Source organism: Callionymus lyra, chromosome 10 (assembly GCF_982586985.1).
Source record: "Callionymus lyra chromosome 10, fCalLyr1.hap1.1, whole genome shotgun sequence".
NCBI classification, from domain to species: Eukaryota; Metazoa; Chordata; class Actinopteri; order Syngnathiformes; family Callionymidae; genus Callionymus; species Callionymus lyra.
This window is the reverse complement of record NC_141827.1, coordinates 20161485-20179972: the sequence shown is the minus strand read 5'-3', so window position 1 is coordinate 20179972 and position 18488 is coordinate 20161485. Positions and strand designations below refer to the sequence as shown.

Genomic DNA, 18488 nt, shown 5'->3' with positions numbered 1-18488 from the left:
GGAAGCCAGAAAAGAGTTTTAAGGATCAGAGAAATGTGAGTTCTTCTACTTGAGCGGGTCAGAATTCTCGCTGCAGTTCTGAATCAACTGCAGGCGAGACAGCTCCTTCTTGTTAAGACATGAAAATAAACTGTTGCAGTAGTCCAGGCGAGAAGAAACAAACGCATGGATTACAAGCTCCAGATCATGTTATGACAACATTTTCCTAAGTTAAGAGATTTTTCTCAGTTGAGTTTTACTTGATTTTCTGGAACTCCTGTTGTGTTATCAGTTTTATCTTGCCCTTTAAAGTATATATTTTATTGAATATTGTTTTTGATTGTTTAAGCGCTTTGTGACCCTGGTCTGGAAAAGCGCAATACAAATAAAAATTACTTACTTACTTACTTTTGATAAATGTAATATTAAATTCACAAAATAAACAAAAGTCAGACATTTAAATGTATTCTTATTTGTTTGTAATAGTTTTATTATAGATTGAACCAAGAAAAACATGCACTGGTCCACACTCTCCTCTTTTTTTTTTCTCACTATATCCTCCCTCACTCTTCTCATTATCCATCTGTCTTCCCCCCCATCTTTCCTCCCGGCCGGTCAAAGCAGGAGGCCGTCAACAATGAGTCAGGTTCCGCTCAAGGTTTCTGCCTTCTAAAAGGAAGTTTTTCCTCGCCATAGCTCACTGCACAGGGTTTCGCTTCTTGCTCTTTGTTGAATTGTTGGGATCTATTTTTCCTTAATCAACTATAGTCTTACTTCAACTGTATAGTGTCTTGAGATAACTTTGTTATGATAAGACACTTTAAATAAAATTGAATTGTATTGAATTGAATTGGTCCGATACAAGATGAGAGGGGTGATCAAAACAAAGGAACAAATAATACAAAATAACATTTAATAACATCAAACATATATTTATATTATTTTAAAAATAATAATAATGTAAATTCGAAGTAATGCATATTTTTTCAGGCTTTTACTTGATTTTCTGGAACTCTTGTTGTGTTATCATGTTTTATCTTGCCCTTTAAAGTATATATTTTATTGAATATTGTTTTGATTGTTTAAGTGCTTTGTGACCCTGGTCTGGAAAAGCGCTATACAAATAAAAATTACTTACTTACTTTTGATAAATGTAATATTAAATTCACAAAATAAACAAAAGTCAGACATTTAAATGTATTCTTATTTTTTGTAATAGTTTTTATTATAGATTGAACCAAGAAAAACTGTAAGAGATGTGAGATGTAAACAAATGATACAAAATAACATTTAATAACATCAAACATATATTTATATTATTTAAAAAATAATAATAATAATGTAAATTCGCTTACAAAAAAGTTGTTCAACAAACGGCCTCTTTTTTTTTAGATTTTAATTCACAAATTAAAATGTTAATATTAGAGAGTGAGCGTTGACGTCTGTGAGTGCGCGGCCCCTTTAAGGAGCGGAAGCGCAGGCGGTGACGTCATCGTCAAACCTGCTCTGGCTGGGCTCTGGTCGGAAAGTGAAGTGTGTTTGTCGCTTCCCTGCTACCGCCGACTTGTTGTCTGTCCCTCGTCTGTTGTTTTTAATCGTCGTTTCTACTTGTTCTTACTCTTTTAACCACCCGCCGCGGTCGCCGAATTCTGGGATGTTTTAAAAGAAAAAAAAAAAAAGTTTCCGAAGTAAAAATCTTCGAGGATCCGGTGGACGGCGACACCACCGGAGATGGATAAGCTAACTGATAGCTGAGCCGGAAAATCACAGGTCAAGAAAAGGATCCAAGCTAGCATGCTAGCAGCTAACCTAGCCTTTTAAACTGCTAACCGGTGGGACTCGCAAATCCTTTGCCCGTCGAAGGCGACGACATCGCCGGGTGGTTTCCCCGAGGCCCTGCTTGCGACATAGTGTGTCCGGCTAACACAGGAAGACGACTCCGGTTTTTGGGGTTAGATAGTGAAAGTCGCACTATTGTTGGGGGGACATCATGTTGTCCAACGCTCAGAACCAGCCGCTGTTTCCCAACCCGACCGGCCAGCAGAACCCCGGCGGCCAGCAGAACCCCGCGGGTCAGTTCCTGCCCTTCCATCCCAGACCCAGCTTACAGATCAAGAAGAACGCCATTACGGACGACTACAAGGTGACCACCCAGGTGCTGGGTCTGGGCATCAATGGCAAAGTGCTGGAGATCTTCCAGAAGAGAACCGGAGACAAGTATGCACTCAAGGTAAGACAACTCTCAGAAAAGTTACCACAAAAGTGTCAACACTTATATATATATATATATAATGGGACAACATTATACACGTCAGTCAGAAACAATGCCTGTGAATGTGGTTTATGGTTGTGGGTTATAAACGACATAAGTTGTGGTCTACACGTCAATGGCCTTTTTTCTTTCACAGTCTGTTTAAATATATATATTCTTGGGCATTCTATTGAACTTATTTCTTCCATTCATCATCTGACAATAGTGACGATGATAATAAAGTGGCACAACAATACTGAACGACTTAATATCAAACTAAACCCATAACATGGTTGAAGAATTAAATTATCTACTTGAGTTTGTGTTTGAGTCTTCAAATATGTTCTTGAATCCCAATGAAGTTATTTTTAACTATTTATAATACATAACAGCTTAAATTATTAGTTGGAAGGATCCAATATAAAACAAATAATGAGTGAGCTACATAGGATATGATTTAAAACGTAGTGTAAAGTATCTGTACTTGTATACACCATACAAGTGTGGTCATTGCTTACTTATTATCTGTTGTCTCTCTGGAACGAGTCAGTGTATTTGTTAAGGAAAATATGTTGTCGCTGTGAATCAAGGCAAATATGTAGTTGTTGACTTTGGAAATGGCCTCCGGGTTTTTCAAGCCTCTTGTGAAATCGTAGGATTGCATTGTTATAAGGAGAAGGATCAGCGTTTGTTTTTTTTCCACATTTAAAAGTTAGCTTTTAATTAAAATCCTTGATAGCTAACATCCGATAGGTTGATATTTTATGTGTTCAAGACTAAAATACAACAGAATCGGAGTACAATATTTAACGTGACATGTCCTCTTTCATGAAATTCATTGTCAATTTTCATTATGATAAAACTACAACTGATTGTCTATCTCTCTCAATAACTTATGAATGGAAACATAAGTGGGTAAAGAAAGGTTATTAACACCCTTGTTTAACCAATCGAAACTTGACATCAATAAATGTCACTACACTAAACAAACTCAATAACTTTGGTGGTTATGACACTTGAACTCATGTGAACAAGGCTTTCTTCCTTGAGCCAGAAAAAAATCTTGAATCAGTTGTTCTATTGATTTTATTGTATATTGTGATTATACTAAGTCATCTAAATGAAGCTTCTAGCTGGAGGTTGTTGCTAACATAATGATTTTCTTGTTTGCCATTATTGTTTTCCTTACATGTGATAAACACATTCTGTTTTGAAAGTTGGGCATTAGGGCTTGATGATGCTTTTGTTTGGAGCATCATGATGATCAAGTATTAGCGACGGCTATGGGATTAAAACGTATCCTATTAGAGTTTCAGCTGTAATCTTTGAGCTGAGACAAAGATGGTCTTTTTCAAAAATACAACAACATCATGAACGTAAATTCTTTGACAAGCTTCTTTGTGATACGCTGATGTATCCATCATTGGGTATGACAACAAGACCGTGGTCATGATTTGTACAGACACTAGTATTCCAACTTTGAGATCAGCTGCTGTATCAGACAGTGATTAAGAACAAACGTCACACAACTTCTATCTACGTCAGGTGACTAAAATATGAAGACTGATGTGGGCTTCAGGGCATTTTTGTGTGAAGTCATTTTACAATTCTCTTGAATGAATCACACCGTAAATGCCCCGTCTGTTGGCTCAGACATAAGGTCATCTCGGTCAGGTCTCAGTTGGTCTCTCATCATTGTGGTTTTCATTTTTTCTCTTGGAAGGAAATGTATTGTGAAAGTGATTTCGATTTTTATATTTTTCTTTCTATAGGTTAATAAAAGGGGTTGCAAATAAACTTATCTGACATTTTACTCCTCATAAAAATCATAATATAACACGCACCATTATTGTAAGCTACATGGTCAACATTGACATATCTGTATTTGTCAGTCTTTTTAAATTTAAGTTTAATAGTTTCATGTGAACAGTTGTCCAACCACATTCAAGTTGCATAGCAAAAAGAATCTGGGGAAAAAAGTTGATCAGTTTTACATACCAGACCTGATGATAAGAAACTTGTCGGTCCACCAGAGCTGAAAGATTCCTAGCAACATTAAAGCAACAGAATCAATATTGTGATTGTGGAATGATGCAACAAGCACATTAACAACTTTCAGCCTGTGGGCAAGAGAACAAAATGTTAAAACACTGATTGCGTTTGTTAAAAACATTGATTGCGTTTCTTTTTTTAGCAGATAACTCTCAACCAGCCTTGGGCAAAATCACATCATAGGATGACTAGACTAGAATCTCTTCATAGTATCATTTAAAACTGTATAGTAAAAAAAAAAGCAAGTATAAAACTTAAATTGTTTTCCTGAATGGAACTTAAAATCTGCACACCTGCTGTTAAATCTTGGTATGAAGTTCCATTTAATAAATGGCTTATTTATTAATGAATATCCCATCCGATATATTCAGTCGCTTTCTGCAGAGACGGAATAGAACATATTCTCACTTGTGTTACTGCCGTCGTTCAAGCCGATCACTGTAAACCTCACTGCATTTTTAATTATGAAATGTGGACTGGATGTCCTATCCAGAGTCTACTCATTTATGCTCTTATGTAATGGAGTTGCTCAGCTATGAAACAATCTTAACTGTTTTACTACCTAAACCCCCTTTGAGTGATGGTGTACTTCAGCGAGGCCTCTCCATGCACATGCTGCTGTCAACCCACAACCTAGGTTGACATTTTTCAAGAAAAACGCTCTGTGGCCACAATACATTAATGGAATATTTTACATGTTTTTTTTAAATGATAAAGTCGAGTATTTGGGTTTTAAAGTTGTAAGTAAGTGTATGATTTTTGGAGTTCATTTGACTGGTTTTATTATGTTGTCACTCACACACCCCTGAAGGTCGTGAAGCATCCCAAGGTGTCGTCTTACTGTTGCCACATTTACATGTATACAAAAAAACAGGTTATTTGGGGCATTAAGGTTAAGGCCATGTTCTTACTTAAAATAGATCAGTATTGGGGAGGGCGGGCTAATGAACTTCTTAAATCACAGGAATTAAAGTTGAATAATAACCAGTCGTATCAATAAATACAATGTCTGTCTACTCTTCGTTAACAGTTTTTCCGACTTTGTATACCAATTTTTTTTTCTCCGAACCAGACCATCTACATTTTCATTGCAAATGTATATGCTTTGTGATTTTAACAATTTATGGAAAGGAAAACATTTACAGCTTTTTTTTAGCCTTTGGGTCTTCCTGTTTGACCCGTGGGATCTTGCCATAAAACCTTGCAATATGTTTTGGCGTGTAAAGGCAACGGTGCAATTATTTTATTGAGTTTGATTTTCTCTCTGATCCCCATAAGGGATTAAGCGGAACAGAAAATAAATGACTGAAATATATTTTTTGAATCCATTGCCCATTACTAATTGAATTTTGTTAATTCAGTTTGATGGTATTTTGCAGATTTCAAGATGTGTGAATAGATTTAGTCTGAAATTGATTGGGTTCTTGCAATAAATAGCTTTACAAATAGATTTTCTTATATCACGGATTTATAAATGTTCCTACAATTACTGATACTATTATACGTCTGATCCAGATCTGCAATACAGTTCTCAAAGAAGCGATTCCACTCCCACTCAGATGTTTTGCCGACATACGAAAACAAAACAGAACTTGGTAAACTTCAATCAGACACCGGATTTAAAGTTTAATCTATGATCTTTCATAGAGGGTTTGTCATTAGTATTATATCAAGAAGAAAATCTTTGGTCCCTTTGTTTCAACCGAAATACCAGAGCTGTAGTATTTGGATGTTTTGTAAGTTACTTTTTGAAAAGGAATGAACTGTTCAGTTTTCTTGGTGACATATTTGAAAGAAGTATTGCTGCCACATTAGACATTAAGCAAAGGTTTGAGTCTTCATCTTCCTGTAACAAAGTCTCTTGGGATAACATTTCCAGAGACTAAAACATGTTAAAGGTTAATGTACCTTAATGGAAAGCCAGATGCAGACATCCAGTTCTCTACGGTCATTGAAAGTAATTTTTTCCCCTCAAAGTACAACATTTAATATATTCAAAAGCTCCAACCTTCAAAGTTCAAACCTGTGTATAATGCAACTTCCCTATATTTTTTGACAGCAATGGCGGCTAGAGATTAAGTGAGTAAGTAATAGTTATTTGTAAAGCGCCTTTCTAGACCAGGGTCACAAGTACAATGAAGAAGGAAAGACCATGGGCTCACCAGCAATACAATCAGGTTATTATTATTATTGGAAACAAAGGAAACAAACATACACTTATAAATGAAATCAAGTCTCTGGTCTTAACCTTCAGAGCGAGACAGGATTTTTACTGTTGTACTTCATATCCTCTGTCTTTCTCAGTTCCTCTTTGTTATGGGAAGTGTTGCTTAATAATTGTTTTCACAAACGGTTGTTTAAAGATTACACTGACCTTTGATTATCCTTGTTTAAACAATACACTTAAACGCAGAACATCTTTGGACCCCATGTAGATATTATCTAACATAGTTTGCGCTCTCGTCGTCGTCGTCGTTGTTGTTGTCGTCGTTGTTGTTGTGTGCACTTAACTAGGTTAACACTTGCCAAAATGATCACTTTTTTTGTTGGTGATGTTTCACAGCTTGTGTAGGTTATAAACAAAGTTTACAATTTAACTGTACTATCTTTATGTTGTCAAAATGCTTTAAACAATTAATAGTTTAATTAAATACCAATTTTGTAGTTCAATATGTAATCATTTTAGCCTTTTATTCAAAAATATCACAGTACAATATCTCACAGTAGTACTAGAAGGTTCACATTTTAACATTATAAATTAATCCTGCCACTGTAGCACATGTCATCTCTCATGCAGCACATGAGGAACATATGTCACTAAGCATTCATCCTTCTTTTCTCCTCTCTGCATATGGCTTTGCTGATATTTCCACGGCTTTAACGCAGTCCTGATAATGGCACAACAACCCCGTCAAAACACACACAAAGTGATTAACATAACAGACGCAGACGCATGATGACGATGTTGTCATGCTAGCAGATGTCTTTAATCAGATCACGCCGTATTGACACACAAACATGTTTGCTAGTTTAATACACGACACCTCTGGCCGAGCAATGTTTAACCCATAGTCCGATTAGGAGATTTTCCCATCGCGCTTAACCTTAAACATCAGTACAGTCGGTCACCTTTGCCCTCTGGCCCGATCTGTGACTGTCCTTATCTCCATTCCCTGGTTTCATCCACCAACCCCTCCCCTTTTCTTAATCACAATTGGCAGGTGGAAACTGGGTGATCCTCCACTTTTCCCCTCCCCACCACCCAGGGCTCAAGCGCTTTTGTGTTTTCTATAGGAAGTGCATTGTGTGTCCATCTGCCCCCCCCCCCCAGACTCCCTTCCCCAGCTTGACTGTTTAGCCTCAAAGGGCTCGCAACAGATGGAGGCTTCACAGTCATACAAAAAGCCAGCAGAGGACGGGGGTGTGATCCTCACGCATGCACATGTGTTTGGAAGGTGACATGTCTTTGTTTGTGGAGGAGCTAATTTTAGGCTACCCTTGCTATTTTGGGGGGTGTGGCAGTTGTCATGTACATGTGTATGTAGAATACATCACTGAAAGCATCTTTGTTAAAAGACCGGCCTCACTATGTATATGGTTTGATTCTACATCTTTATAGAATTAAAGATATACTGCATAAAAGATTAAAATGTTTCATCGTCATGGTAAGAATGATTGTTCTGTTTTCCTTCATAACTATGTCGGGAGTAAGCACCTGTGTTTGAACTTGACTTGATATAATATGAATTCTGGATGTCGGTTAGAAAGAGTTTCAGGCTGCACCAGTTCTGTGAGTGTTGTCGTCTAATCCTGCCCTGGAGCTTAGAAAGTCTACAATACTGTAGTACTCTGCCCTGTCTTTGTCGATTTATACTACAGAACCGTTCTACCTGGTCCGAATAAAACCAAATGTTCTGTCTGAGGTGGTTTCTGTCAAAGTCGCCACGCTTAATTGATTTAATCCTCTTTTGTAACCGTGATTACATGTTACGACCACTGCCTGCTTTTCTATTTCTGTCACACAAGAACAAGGTTAACTCACAGCTGTTCCTAAGTTCCTTTAAATGATTCAAACTAAATCATTTTGACTTTATTTGTGGTTGTCAAGTGTCAAAAGCTCCTGTTTTTGAAAACAGGAAGCAGACTCAGCCGGAAAAACCACAGCAGTGTTTTCAAGACTGTGCGGGAGAGCGGGCAACTTTTCCAACTGCTTTTGGCAGTCTATTTATAAGCAAATTATTAAATGACCTTTCAGTCGTAACCAGATTTTGTTGTGTATTTATCTGCTTGTATAGACGCATAGCTGACCCTGTTATGAGCAATATTCAATGTGTGGCGCAATGAAAATATCAAGACTACTGTTTATCTTCAGCATCTGTCAAAACTGGTTGAACACCAAAGCAACAGTAGTAATTCTTTTACGCTTTGAATGCATTAGCTGAAAAATGTGTCCTACATGCTATATTTTATTTGATTCATCTCCAAAGTTACCAGAAGCTCTTTCAAGTTTCCCGTCTCTCAAAACCCCTCTTCGTATTGAGACATGATCACGTCACAGGGCAGCTATGAACACGAGCAGGAATGTGTTCCTACGGAATGACATTTGATCACACAAATCACATTTGGATCAGGCCCGCATGTTTCGTTTCTAGTGCGTCCTTGACCTTGTTGAACCATTTGTTGCCTTGTTTTGTGTAAGTAGTATTGAGCTACTTTTATTTCTTAAATCACTGAAATAGATTTTGTCCTTGCAATATGACCGTAGCTTGATGAAAGTATAACAAGCTGAGGCGGTGACTATATTCAAGCACCTCTGTTGCAGTCACTGAAAGTCAATTCTGTTTTCAATGTTGACATATAATGTATAAAAGGTCACCTAGCAAACATGGAACACAGCCTATGGCAGAAGAAGGTTGTCTTCTCTCACTAGGATGTTCATACAACCCGTTAAATGTGTGTGAAATTATTTAAAATGAATGGTATGTTATGTTTTATCTTTAAATAAAAATATATCATTTTTAAATATTTTAAATCCACAATAATTGGTGTATGTTTGTTAACAATCTAGCTGCAAAAATGTCAGGATAATGACATTTTTTCATACATTTTGGTTTGTTTTTATTTTTTGGTTGAATGGATTTATCAAAACAAATGCTGTCAAATAAATAAGAAAAACATATCTTAAAACAAACTATTTTACACAATGTGAAATGGTTTAACAGATTTTATGGTTATGATGAAAACGTTGTCTAAACAATTTCCCGAAGCAGATCTCCAGAGGGAAATGATAGTTTATCTATCATGAATCGGTAATCGGAAACGATTCTTTCATGAGCCGCTAGGTGGCAGCATTTAACCTTAAACGGCATACCTGTCATCTCTCCTTCAAAATATAGATTAAAAAAATGTACAACTCAAAGTGATACTCATTTTTGTAGTAATTTTAACATGAACCTTTTAAGCCTTTATTATTATTATTATTATTATTATTTGTCTCAGTGACCAATTGTGTTCATTTTGTGCCTTCAGATGTTGCAAGATTGTGCCAAAGCCCGCAGAGAAGTGGAGCTCCACTGGCGAGCATCGCCTTGTGCCAACATTGTTCGCATCATTGACGTCTATGAGAACCTCTATCAGACGAGGAAGTGTCTTCTTATTGTCATGGAGTGGTAAGTTGACGTACATGATAAATTAAATACGTTTCCACGCTTTGCTATTTCTCATGCTCTAAACCAGTAGTTCTTAACCTTGTTGGAGGTACCGAACCGCACCAGTTTCATATGCACATTCACCGAACCCCTCTTTAGTGAAAAATAAAATATTCAATACATAGATATGTATATGATATGTTTTTGTATTCCCTGTCTACTTGCAGCTTCAAGAAGTGTTCCTTTAGTTTTGCTGGTGTGAGACTAGTTGCTCAACTTGGCGCTGCAAATCATGCAGATAGTACGCTCACTCCCATCACATTCCGTGATACATGTGAATCCATGTTGTACATGTTGGGTGTGTCCGGACCTCCGCCGCGGAGGCTCTGCCGAACCCCTGAGACCGACTCACCGAACCCCTGGGGTTCGATCGAACCCAGGTTAAGAACCACTGCTCTAAACAGATGCATAGTCCCAACATTTTAATCATAATCCAGTTCCCACGTATTATCAGTGTTTCAGATTAAGACTGAAATGCAAATTATCTGTACTGCAGAAGTTATGATTGATAAAACTGATAAAGTTCTTTGTACAACATCATATTGAAAAACCTTTTTTAAAAACCAAAAACATTAAACAAGTAATACAAGCGCCATATAAAGTTTTTAAGAAAAAAAAAATGGTTAAAAGGATGGTCTCTTCATTATGTCTTTGTGGGGGAACAGCTATTTTTTTAATGTATATTTTATTTGAGTGAGCGGTAATAGTGGTGATACAATCTAGCCTGAAACAGATTTGTCATCACACATCTAAAGACAGAATGGCCCATTTCTTCTAAATGATCTTGAAAGAATTTCCTCTAAGCTCTATTTCAGTCTTTCATCACCCAAACCTACAAAGCCTCAACTTGCCGCACGTGCATCTCTTGCATCCGTGGTCACAAGCACATCGCTGCGATAGTGGAGACGCCTCATATTCATACCTAATGACTCATTTCCTTTTTGGGGCAGAAGGCAACTTGAAATGTTTTTCTCATAAGAAGTCAAGCATTTCTTATAAGGTCGCGCAAGCCCTTCTCTTGCCTCTGCAGAAATTAGTCAGCTAAATGATGCTGCGTATTAGAAATCTACTTGCAGTTTGGTTAAGTCAATGATCAAGAGGATTTAGGTGAGATATTTCAGCTCACCTTGTTTGCAACTTTATCTCGTAATGATGTTGCAACAATGAGCTAAATAAAATAATAATTTTCAGCCACCACTTCAACTTTTGTTGCATAATTGCAAATCACATGACCTCATTTACTACTACATTGAGACCTGATCTTAAGAATCTGAGTCGGAATCAGAAACTTTTATTGGCAGTTTGAAACAAAACATAATCATCTTTGGTGGCAATAAGCAACAGAAAAAACAGAACCAAGCACCAAGCCAGCCATTCTGCGGCGCCTGATCTTGCAACCGACCCACATCTTTGAGCCACATTTTGAGGCTCCTGGTTCAGCCTGTGTTAATCGATGCTTGTCTGATTGTTGCAGCATGGATGGTGGAGAGCTGTTCAGTAGAATCCAAGACAGGGGAGACCAGGCCTTCACAGAAAGAGGTGAAACATTCGTCCTTCCCAGTCTCTTTGCAGCCACTACTGCCTATGAATTGTAAGAACCTCCGTCTCTTCTTCATCCAGAGGCTTCGGACATAATGAAGAGCATCGGCGAGGCGATTCAATATTTACATGCCGTCAACATTGCACACAGAGATGTCAAGGTTTGTATCTTCTTGTGTTATCTCTGGGTCAATGTTACCCGAAGGTATTCCTTGAGTTGTCCCAGGGTCAAGGTGAACGACCTCCCTTGCTTCCAGAAATGCATATGCACTCGTGGTGGTTGTTGACCTTGACCCATGGGTTGAAACTTGTTTTGCAAGTAAGTCTTTGTCTCATGCCAATGAGCATGTTAACGGATATATGGTACAATAGATAAATAACCGTTATAATATGTAATAACCAGAGCAAAAGGCAACGCCGTTTACAGAACTTAATTTTTTTTTTTTTTTGCCATAAAATAATGTGTGTAAAAACCAAAAATAATTATTACATTTCAATGTATTTTATTTGAAAACCTAGACCATACCCCTCCCGGGTCATGAGTATAATTTGTCACAACGTACCATGTGAAGCTATAGTTTGTTTATTAATTTTAGTTTACCTGCACTTAAGTAGCAGCTCAAGCTTGGATAAACTGACACATGGTCCTTGATACCCACTCTATTCTTCTCTTGAACCAGTCAAACAAATGATGATTTATTTTTGATTTCGTCTTCCAGCCTGAGAACTTGCTGTATTCCACAAAGAGGCCGAATGCTCTACTGAAACTCACAGACTTTGGTTTTGCTAAAGAGACCACATCACACAACTCGCTAGCAACTCCATGCTACACACCCTACTATGTCGGTAAGACACATTTTCGCCTCTCTAGAGCAAAATGTATTGTTTTTTTTTGCACCTTTTTTTTTTTAATCGCTATATTCTCTTTGTTTCTCTTTCTGCAGCCCCTGAAGTCCTCGGCCCTGAAAAGTACGACAAGTCATGTGACATGTGGTCGTTGGGTGTCATTATGTATATACTGTAAGTTCATTTTAAATGATGTTATATTAGTTATTCAACCTCTTGATGACCTTGTGTTTTGAACACCCTCACAGGTTATGTGGGTACCCTCCATTCTATTCAAACCACGGTCTAGCCATTTCTCCAGGGATGAAGAAGAGGATCAGGATGGGCCAGTATGAATTTCCCAACCCTGAATGGTCGGATGTGTCAGATGAAGGTTTGTTTCACTCTCAATCCCAAAATATGTGTTTAGGAGTTTAAAAAAAGAGATGGTGTTGCATTGAAGAGATTGTCGGATGTTCAGAGAACCTGCTTTTGTGTGCAAAGATAAGAGATTTTCAAAGAACATGAAGATCTGCCACAATAAATCCCCGACTTGTATTTTTGCTACACATGCAAATGCTCAAAAGTGTTTAAGGGGTCAACCTGCTCGCCTGAGCTCTGACCAAGAAATATAAACCTATGAGTTTTGACATCCTGTAGGGTCTGTTATGAGCACAGTTCTCTGCTATTGAAAGTTAAGTTTGTCGTGAAAAGCTGTGTGTGGTTGTTTATCCTCTAATGAAACTCAGCCTTTTTCGTTTTCTGACTACTCACCTGCTTTTTGAGTCACATAAGGGATGGCTGGATTAAAACCCATCATTGTATTTGTTTATTTAAGTTTGCTTAGTAAATGATTTAATAACTGCTTTTAGCGGGCATTGCTTAGCAGGAAATGCCAACGCTTCAACATGTGTACTGTACACCTTATACTCTTCTTTTTTTTTTTTGGACTCCATATTAACATAATCCCTTTTTATTGTGCAGCTAAACAACTTATCCGGACCCTCCTCAAGACTGAACCAACCCAGAGGATGACCATCACAGACTTTATGAATCATCCCTGGATCAATGTATGGACTTTTCATTATCAGTGAAAGTGGTTTACTATCTATGAGATCCAACCAAAAACTCTTCTTTAAAATGTTATTTATTATTTTTCCCACCAAAGCAGTCGATGGAGGTGCCTCAGACCCCACTTCACACCAGCCGAGTGTTGAAGGAGGAAAAAGACGCGTGGGAGGATGTGAAGGTTTGTCACGTTCTTGATTTCACTCCCGAGTTCTCTTTTCAGATGCACATGTTTCAGTTTTTTTAACTTTCGACTTGTCAGTAAATTCCTCATAAAATGTTGCGATTCAGGCTCATCTTGTATAGAATAATACAAATACACAATATTAGATACAACATATTGTCAAGTGACCTAATCTACAGTCATTTCTGGACAAGCGAGCATAATAAGCCACAACAATTCATTTGCAATAAGTAAGTTATTATGTAATAGTTGTTTCTAAAGCCCCTTTCTAGACCAGGGTCACAAAGCGCTTGAACAATCAAAAGCAATACACGGTTAAAAAAAAGTATGAATTTAAAAACTCTAAAATGCCGAGACAACATAATAATAAATAAACACAGGAGTCCTAGAAAATGAAGAAAAAGCCTATCTTCCATTGGGAAGAATAATTTGTACATATACAGGTCACACCTGTGTATAAGGTGCAGGTGTAACATGAGTCAAATGATATCTTCCACGCATCTTCTGTGCTTCTTGCTAGAGACTGTATACCCAAACTATCATCTTATTGATGGCAGATTCGGCGCCATGTGGTGCAGCCTACTCCCATCAGTATGTGTGAATGGCTGTCAAAGCGCTTTGTGACCCTGGTCTAGAAAGGCGCTATATAAATAGAGATTATTATTATTATTATTATTATAAGCCACAGTGAAAAAATAGCTCCTTATGATCCAGGAATGGCAGATGCACGCAATATCATTGGAAAAAAAACATAAGAAATGTTGCTTGCAACACAAAAACTACCACAACAAGTTCATGTAATCATTATTTTTGCATAATTATTTCCTCACTTTCGGAGCTGCAGGAACAGAAAACCAATCCTTACTTGTGGCGCTATTTAGAAACATGCACCTGTGCACTGTTCAGAGGAAGTGACTTTGGCTGCCAGCTGTGGATCATTGTTTGCAGAAATGTCATTTAAAAACTTTGTTTTCACTTCATAGAAGTCCGTAAATAAAGTGCATAGGAGAAAGAAAATGTGATTTAATGATTAAATTGAGATCAAGAGGAGATTAACTGGTTAGTTTTGCATCAAATGGACCCTTGATGTTCGGCTGAGGCAGAAGAAGTAGATCCATGTGTGGAGGCGAACTGATTAAGAACAAGATAATGCCAAGATGTGAAACCCTGTTCCTTGGCGTGTCCGTCTGGGTTTCCTCGCACAGTCAGACTGAGATCAGCCAGATGTTATTGGAGAGTCATGTCGTGAGACGAGCGCCTCACACTCTCAACATCTGGTTTTCAGGAGGAGATGACCAGTGCCTTGGCAACCATGAGGGTGGACTACGAGCAGGTCAAGATCAAGACCATCGAGGACTCCACCAACCCTCTGCTAAACAAGAGAAGGAAGAAAGCCAGTAGCAACATTGTGGATCCTCAGTCTGCCGCCCACTGAAACGGCAGGCCTCGCACACGCACACGCACACACACACACACACACACACAGATTGTTAAAAGGAAGCAATAATTTGTCGACGCGTTGGTCGGATTGCATGGATTTCTCAGTGTTTTACTTTTCATGATTAAATGTTTTGTAGGATGGTTGCTTTTTAACTCCTCAACAGTTTAACGAAAAAGCAGCCGACGACCAGATCCAGTCTTGTAGAGTTGATGACTTTTATCTAAAGGGAAACCAGTTTCTCTTCCTAATGTCAGGTTTGAATGTTGTGAAGCCTTATTAGCATTAACCCCCCTCCCTTCCTCCCCCAACACACATTACTGTCTCCACTCTCTCTCCAAGAATGTCGAATCAAAGTGGCTATATCCCAAAAATGTAAGTAAGGGAAGAGTAGTTTAGCATGTGTGAGCAGGTGTTTAACGACACGACGCGTGGAATGTAAAGACCGTCTTTCATGTGGACTCGGACCAGACCGCCTCTTCGCGAACGTGAGGCCGACGCATTCATCCACCGGACACTCGCGGTCCGTCTAATTCTAGCCACCTTTGTTTCAGGTACATGGTTCTAGTGCAGAGTGGGACCTCCTCCTCTGCGTGTAGCTCAAGTAGGAAATAAACTATTTTTTCATGAATTCTATGAACATTTTTAGCATATCAAGAGTCCACTCTCGCCCTCACTTTGGGTACCTGATTTTATGCTTCAGACTCTCTCGTTGCCGGATTGTATTTCGGGCGAGCGCTATGCAGACACGCGTGTCGGGTTCAAGTACTGTACGGACCTTTTTATCGGGTGTTGACCTCTGTTCGCGGCGTCGAGCAGGGGGAGGGTTTTGTGTTTGTGAGCAGAAGCACCTTGTGAGGAGAACGAAGCACTCGACTCCTGGATCATTTTTTCTTCCGTGGGTTGCACTGGTCTCCTGGTGGGACGCACAGGTCTTCTTTCTTCTCACCAACGGCACCTCGTCCTGCACCTCCTGCCGGACTAAAGCAAAGATCTGAGAATACCACCAGCAAGCTGTCGTCACATTAGAAGAAGGTGTGATGGATGGTCGTTTTTACAAGAAGCATTTGTGTTCAGTCTTCACCTCACACGTTCACAGACCTGTACGTCTCTTAACTTGTTCGTCATTTGTCGTGGAAGCACAGATGTCATTTTGTTTGTTCATCTCGACGCACCATACTTTTTTTCTGCTTGCTTTTGATTAAAAACCCAGAAAAACATTGTTTTTGTCCTACATTCCTGGTGTATTTGCAGCACATCACGTGTCCTTTGGATGGAGTCTTTAACCCTTTATTTACCATTATAATAAGGTCGTGAAGGAGCCACGTTATAAACTGAGGGGGACAAAAATGATTTCAATTTATTTTTGTTTAAAGTGTGAAACCATCCCAGAAACTTCCATTTTAAAAGGCAGAACCAGACTCCGACTTTTAGGCCCTAAATTGAAATGATTCTAAAGCAACAATTCCAAAGTGGGGGAAAAAAAGAAAAGATGCAAGATAGGATCTTGAAATGTGTAATTGTGCAAATTTGTTATAGATATTAAGCTAAATGTTATCGATGTTAAGCTGAATTGTTTTAATAAGTAAGTAAGTAAGTAATATTTATTTATATAGCGCTTTTTGAGACAGTGATTATATATGGTCTTATTTACCAAATGAGTATTTCACAAATCAATTTTTAATCTTTTAAGTATAGATTGTATGTAATAAATGTACAAATACATTTAGAAATTGTTAAAATAAAAGGCCATTTTAAAATTGATTATGGTTCAAATTTAGTATATTTATAAATATATGAAAACCTTTCTTTAGAACATCTTTTGTAAATATACTATAAACAGTAGTTTCTGGGACAAGTGTCTCAGTACACAAACATTGAGAAAACTCAAGTGTCCATCCTTGACCCAGAGCGATGGACAGAACTAAAGGGAGGCGAAGAGGAGAGTGCAGGCAGGGTGGAACCGGTTTAAGAGTGACATCGAAGACGTGACCAGTGTCATGATGTAGAAAAGTGACCGCTCATGTGGAGACGATGGAAGATCACGAGGCCGGCTCGTGGTCTCCGTCATGCGGGACTTCTGGAATTAACACATTTGTTTAGCAACAGCGGTGGCACTGAGTCAACGGGGAGTTTTGACTGAAGATGCTCCCCTGAAACAACAGCCTCGAACAGTGGTTCAGCTCTGAGTGCGCCGAAACCTAAAGTCATTTCAAACACTGAACACATTGATGAACGTCACTCTTCTGCTATAATCAAAAAAAGAATGAGAAAGCTTGCTTAATAAGGTGAGGAAGGGGGCCTTGTCATTATTGTTTCATCTTTCAGGTCATGACTGGCTATAGCCAAGCGGTTGAGTATTTGGATGCATGAGAAGATGGATCATTGTTCTGCATGAAAATCCTGGTCCTTTTGAATGATGCAGGCTTTCTCCTGTGCCACTGCTTGAAGTTTATTCTAGAAACCGACAGTATGTATGAGTTGAGTTTAGTCCGTATTCATCCCTAAAGGGTCCAACCAGCTCATCTTTAATAAGACCGGCCCACACCAGTTCCACTCCGACTCAGGCGCCAGAAAGGTGGAGGACCTTTCTGGCGCCTGAGTCGGAGTGGAACTCTGCCCGTTACTGATTCAACTGCGGGCCCATCCATCTGGTCCATCAAGAGGGCGACTTGTTCAGGTTAGTGCGGTCTAGTCTGGTTTCAGCCATTCTTACCTTCACCATGTCTCTGAGTACTGAACACCTTGTACTTCTGGACCCTCCAGGTAGGTTGTGGTTCTGGAATATGACTGCACTGAAGGATAATTGGTTCCTAGTCGCCTCTCGCTTGATTCTCATCACATCTTTTGCAGTTACTTTGTATCTTTTTTTCTCAACACGTTCCTTGCGTCACTCTGTGATTGGTCAAACATCAAGGTTTGTCACAGCGCGTCATCAATACCGGAGATCTCCACCTCCAAGGGACTTGGATATACAAAGCAGGGTGTGATCACAGCTGGCTGGAGGAGGAGCGAAGCCATTATTATGTCAAATGGACTCGGCTCTCGTAACCTCTCGTTCGCCGAGATTTAGATTTCGGACTGGGAAGAACTTTATAAAGTGATACGTTCAAAACATGCTCATGATGAGGAAGCATCAACATTTGAAACGTGCAAGTCAGGAGAGTTGAGTATTTTTCCCTTAGAATCTAGACAAACTGACCTTCCAGAGGCTCCTGAACGCATCACTGAATACTATCCATGTCTGCTTATCAAAGCGTGGAAATAGAAGAAACTACGAGTTCAGTTAACAAAGATAGTGGTGCACATGATGGGATCTAAGTGTCGTTTTATCTCAACTCTTGTTATTAGTGAGTCTGAGTCAATCTTCATCTTCTGAGTCAAAGAGAGCCTTTTGTACGTTGATGTGATCTGGTGTGATTCTGAACTCATCTGTTCACATCA

The 18488-nt window shown here is 38.8% G+C and overlaps 1 protein-coding gene across 1 annotated transcript; it reads left to right on the top strand.

Annotated features, from left to right (window-relative positions):
* The first annotated feature begins 1500 nt into the window (after positions 1 to 1500).
* On the top strand, positions 1501 to 16264 carry mapkapk2a (MAPK activated protein kinase 2a). The gene is made up of 10 exons (XM_087800191.1): positions 1501 to 2209; positions 9812 to 9951; positions 11465 to 11529; positions 11611 to 11690; positions 12249 to 12375; positions 12474 to 12549; positions 12624 to 12748; positions 13339 to 13424; positions 13523 to 13603; positions 14892 to 16264. The coding sequence occupies exons 1-10, from the start codon at positions 1970 to 1972 to the stop codon at positions 15039 to 15041; spliced, it is 1170 nt and encodes a 389-aa protein (XP_087656317.1). The 5' UTR covers positions 1501 to 1969; the 3' UTR covers positions 15042 to 16264.
* The last annotated feature ends 2224 nt before the right edge of the window (positions 16265 to 18488 follow it).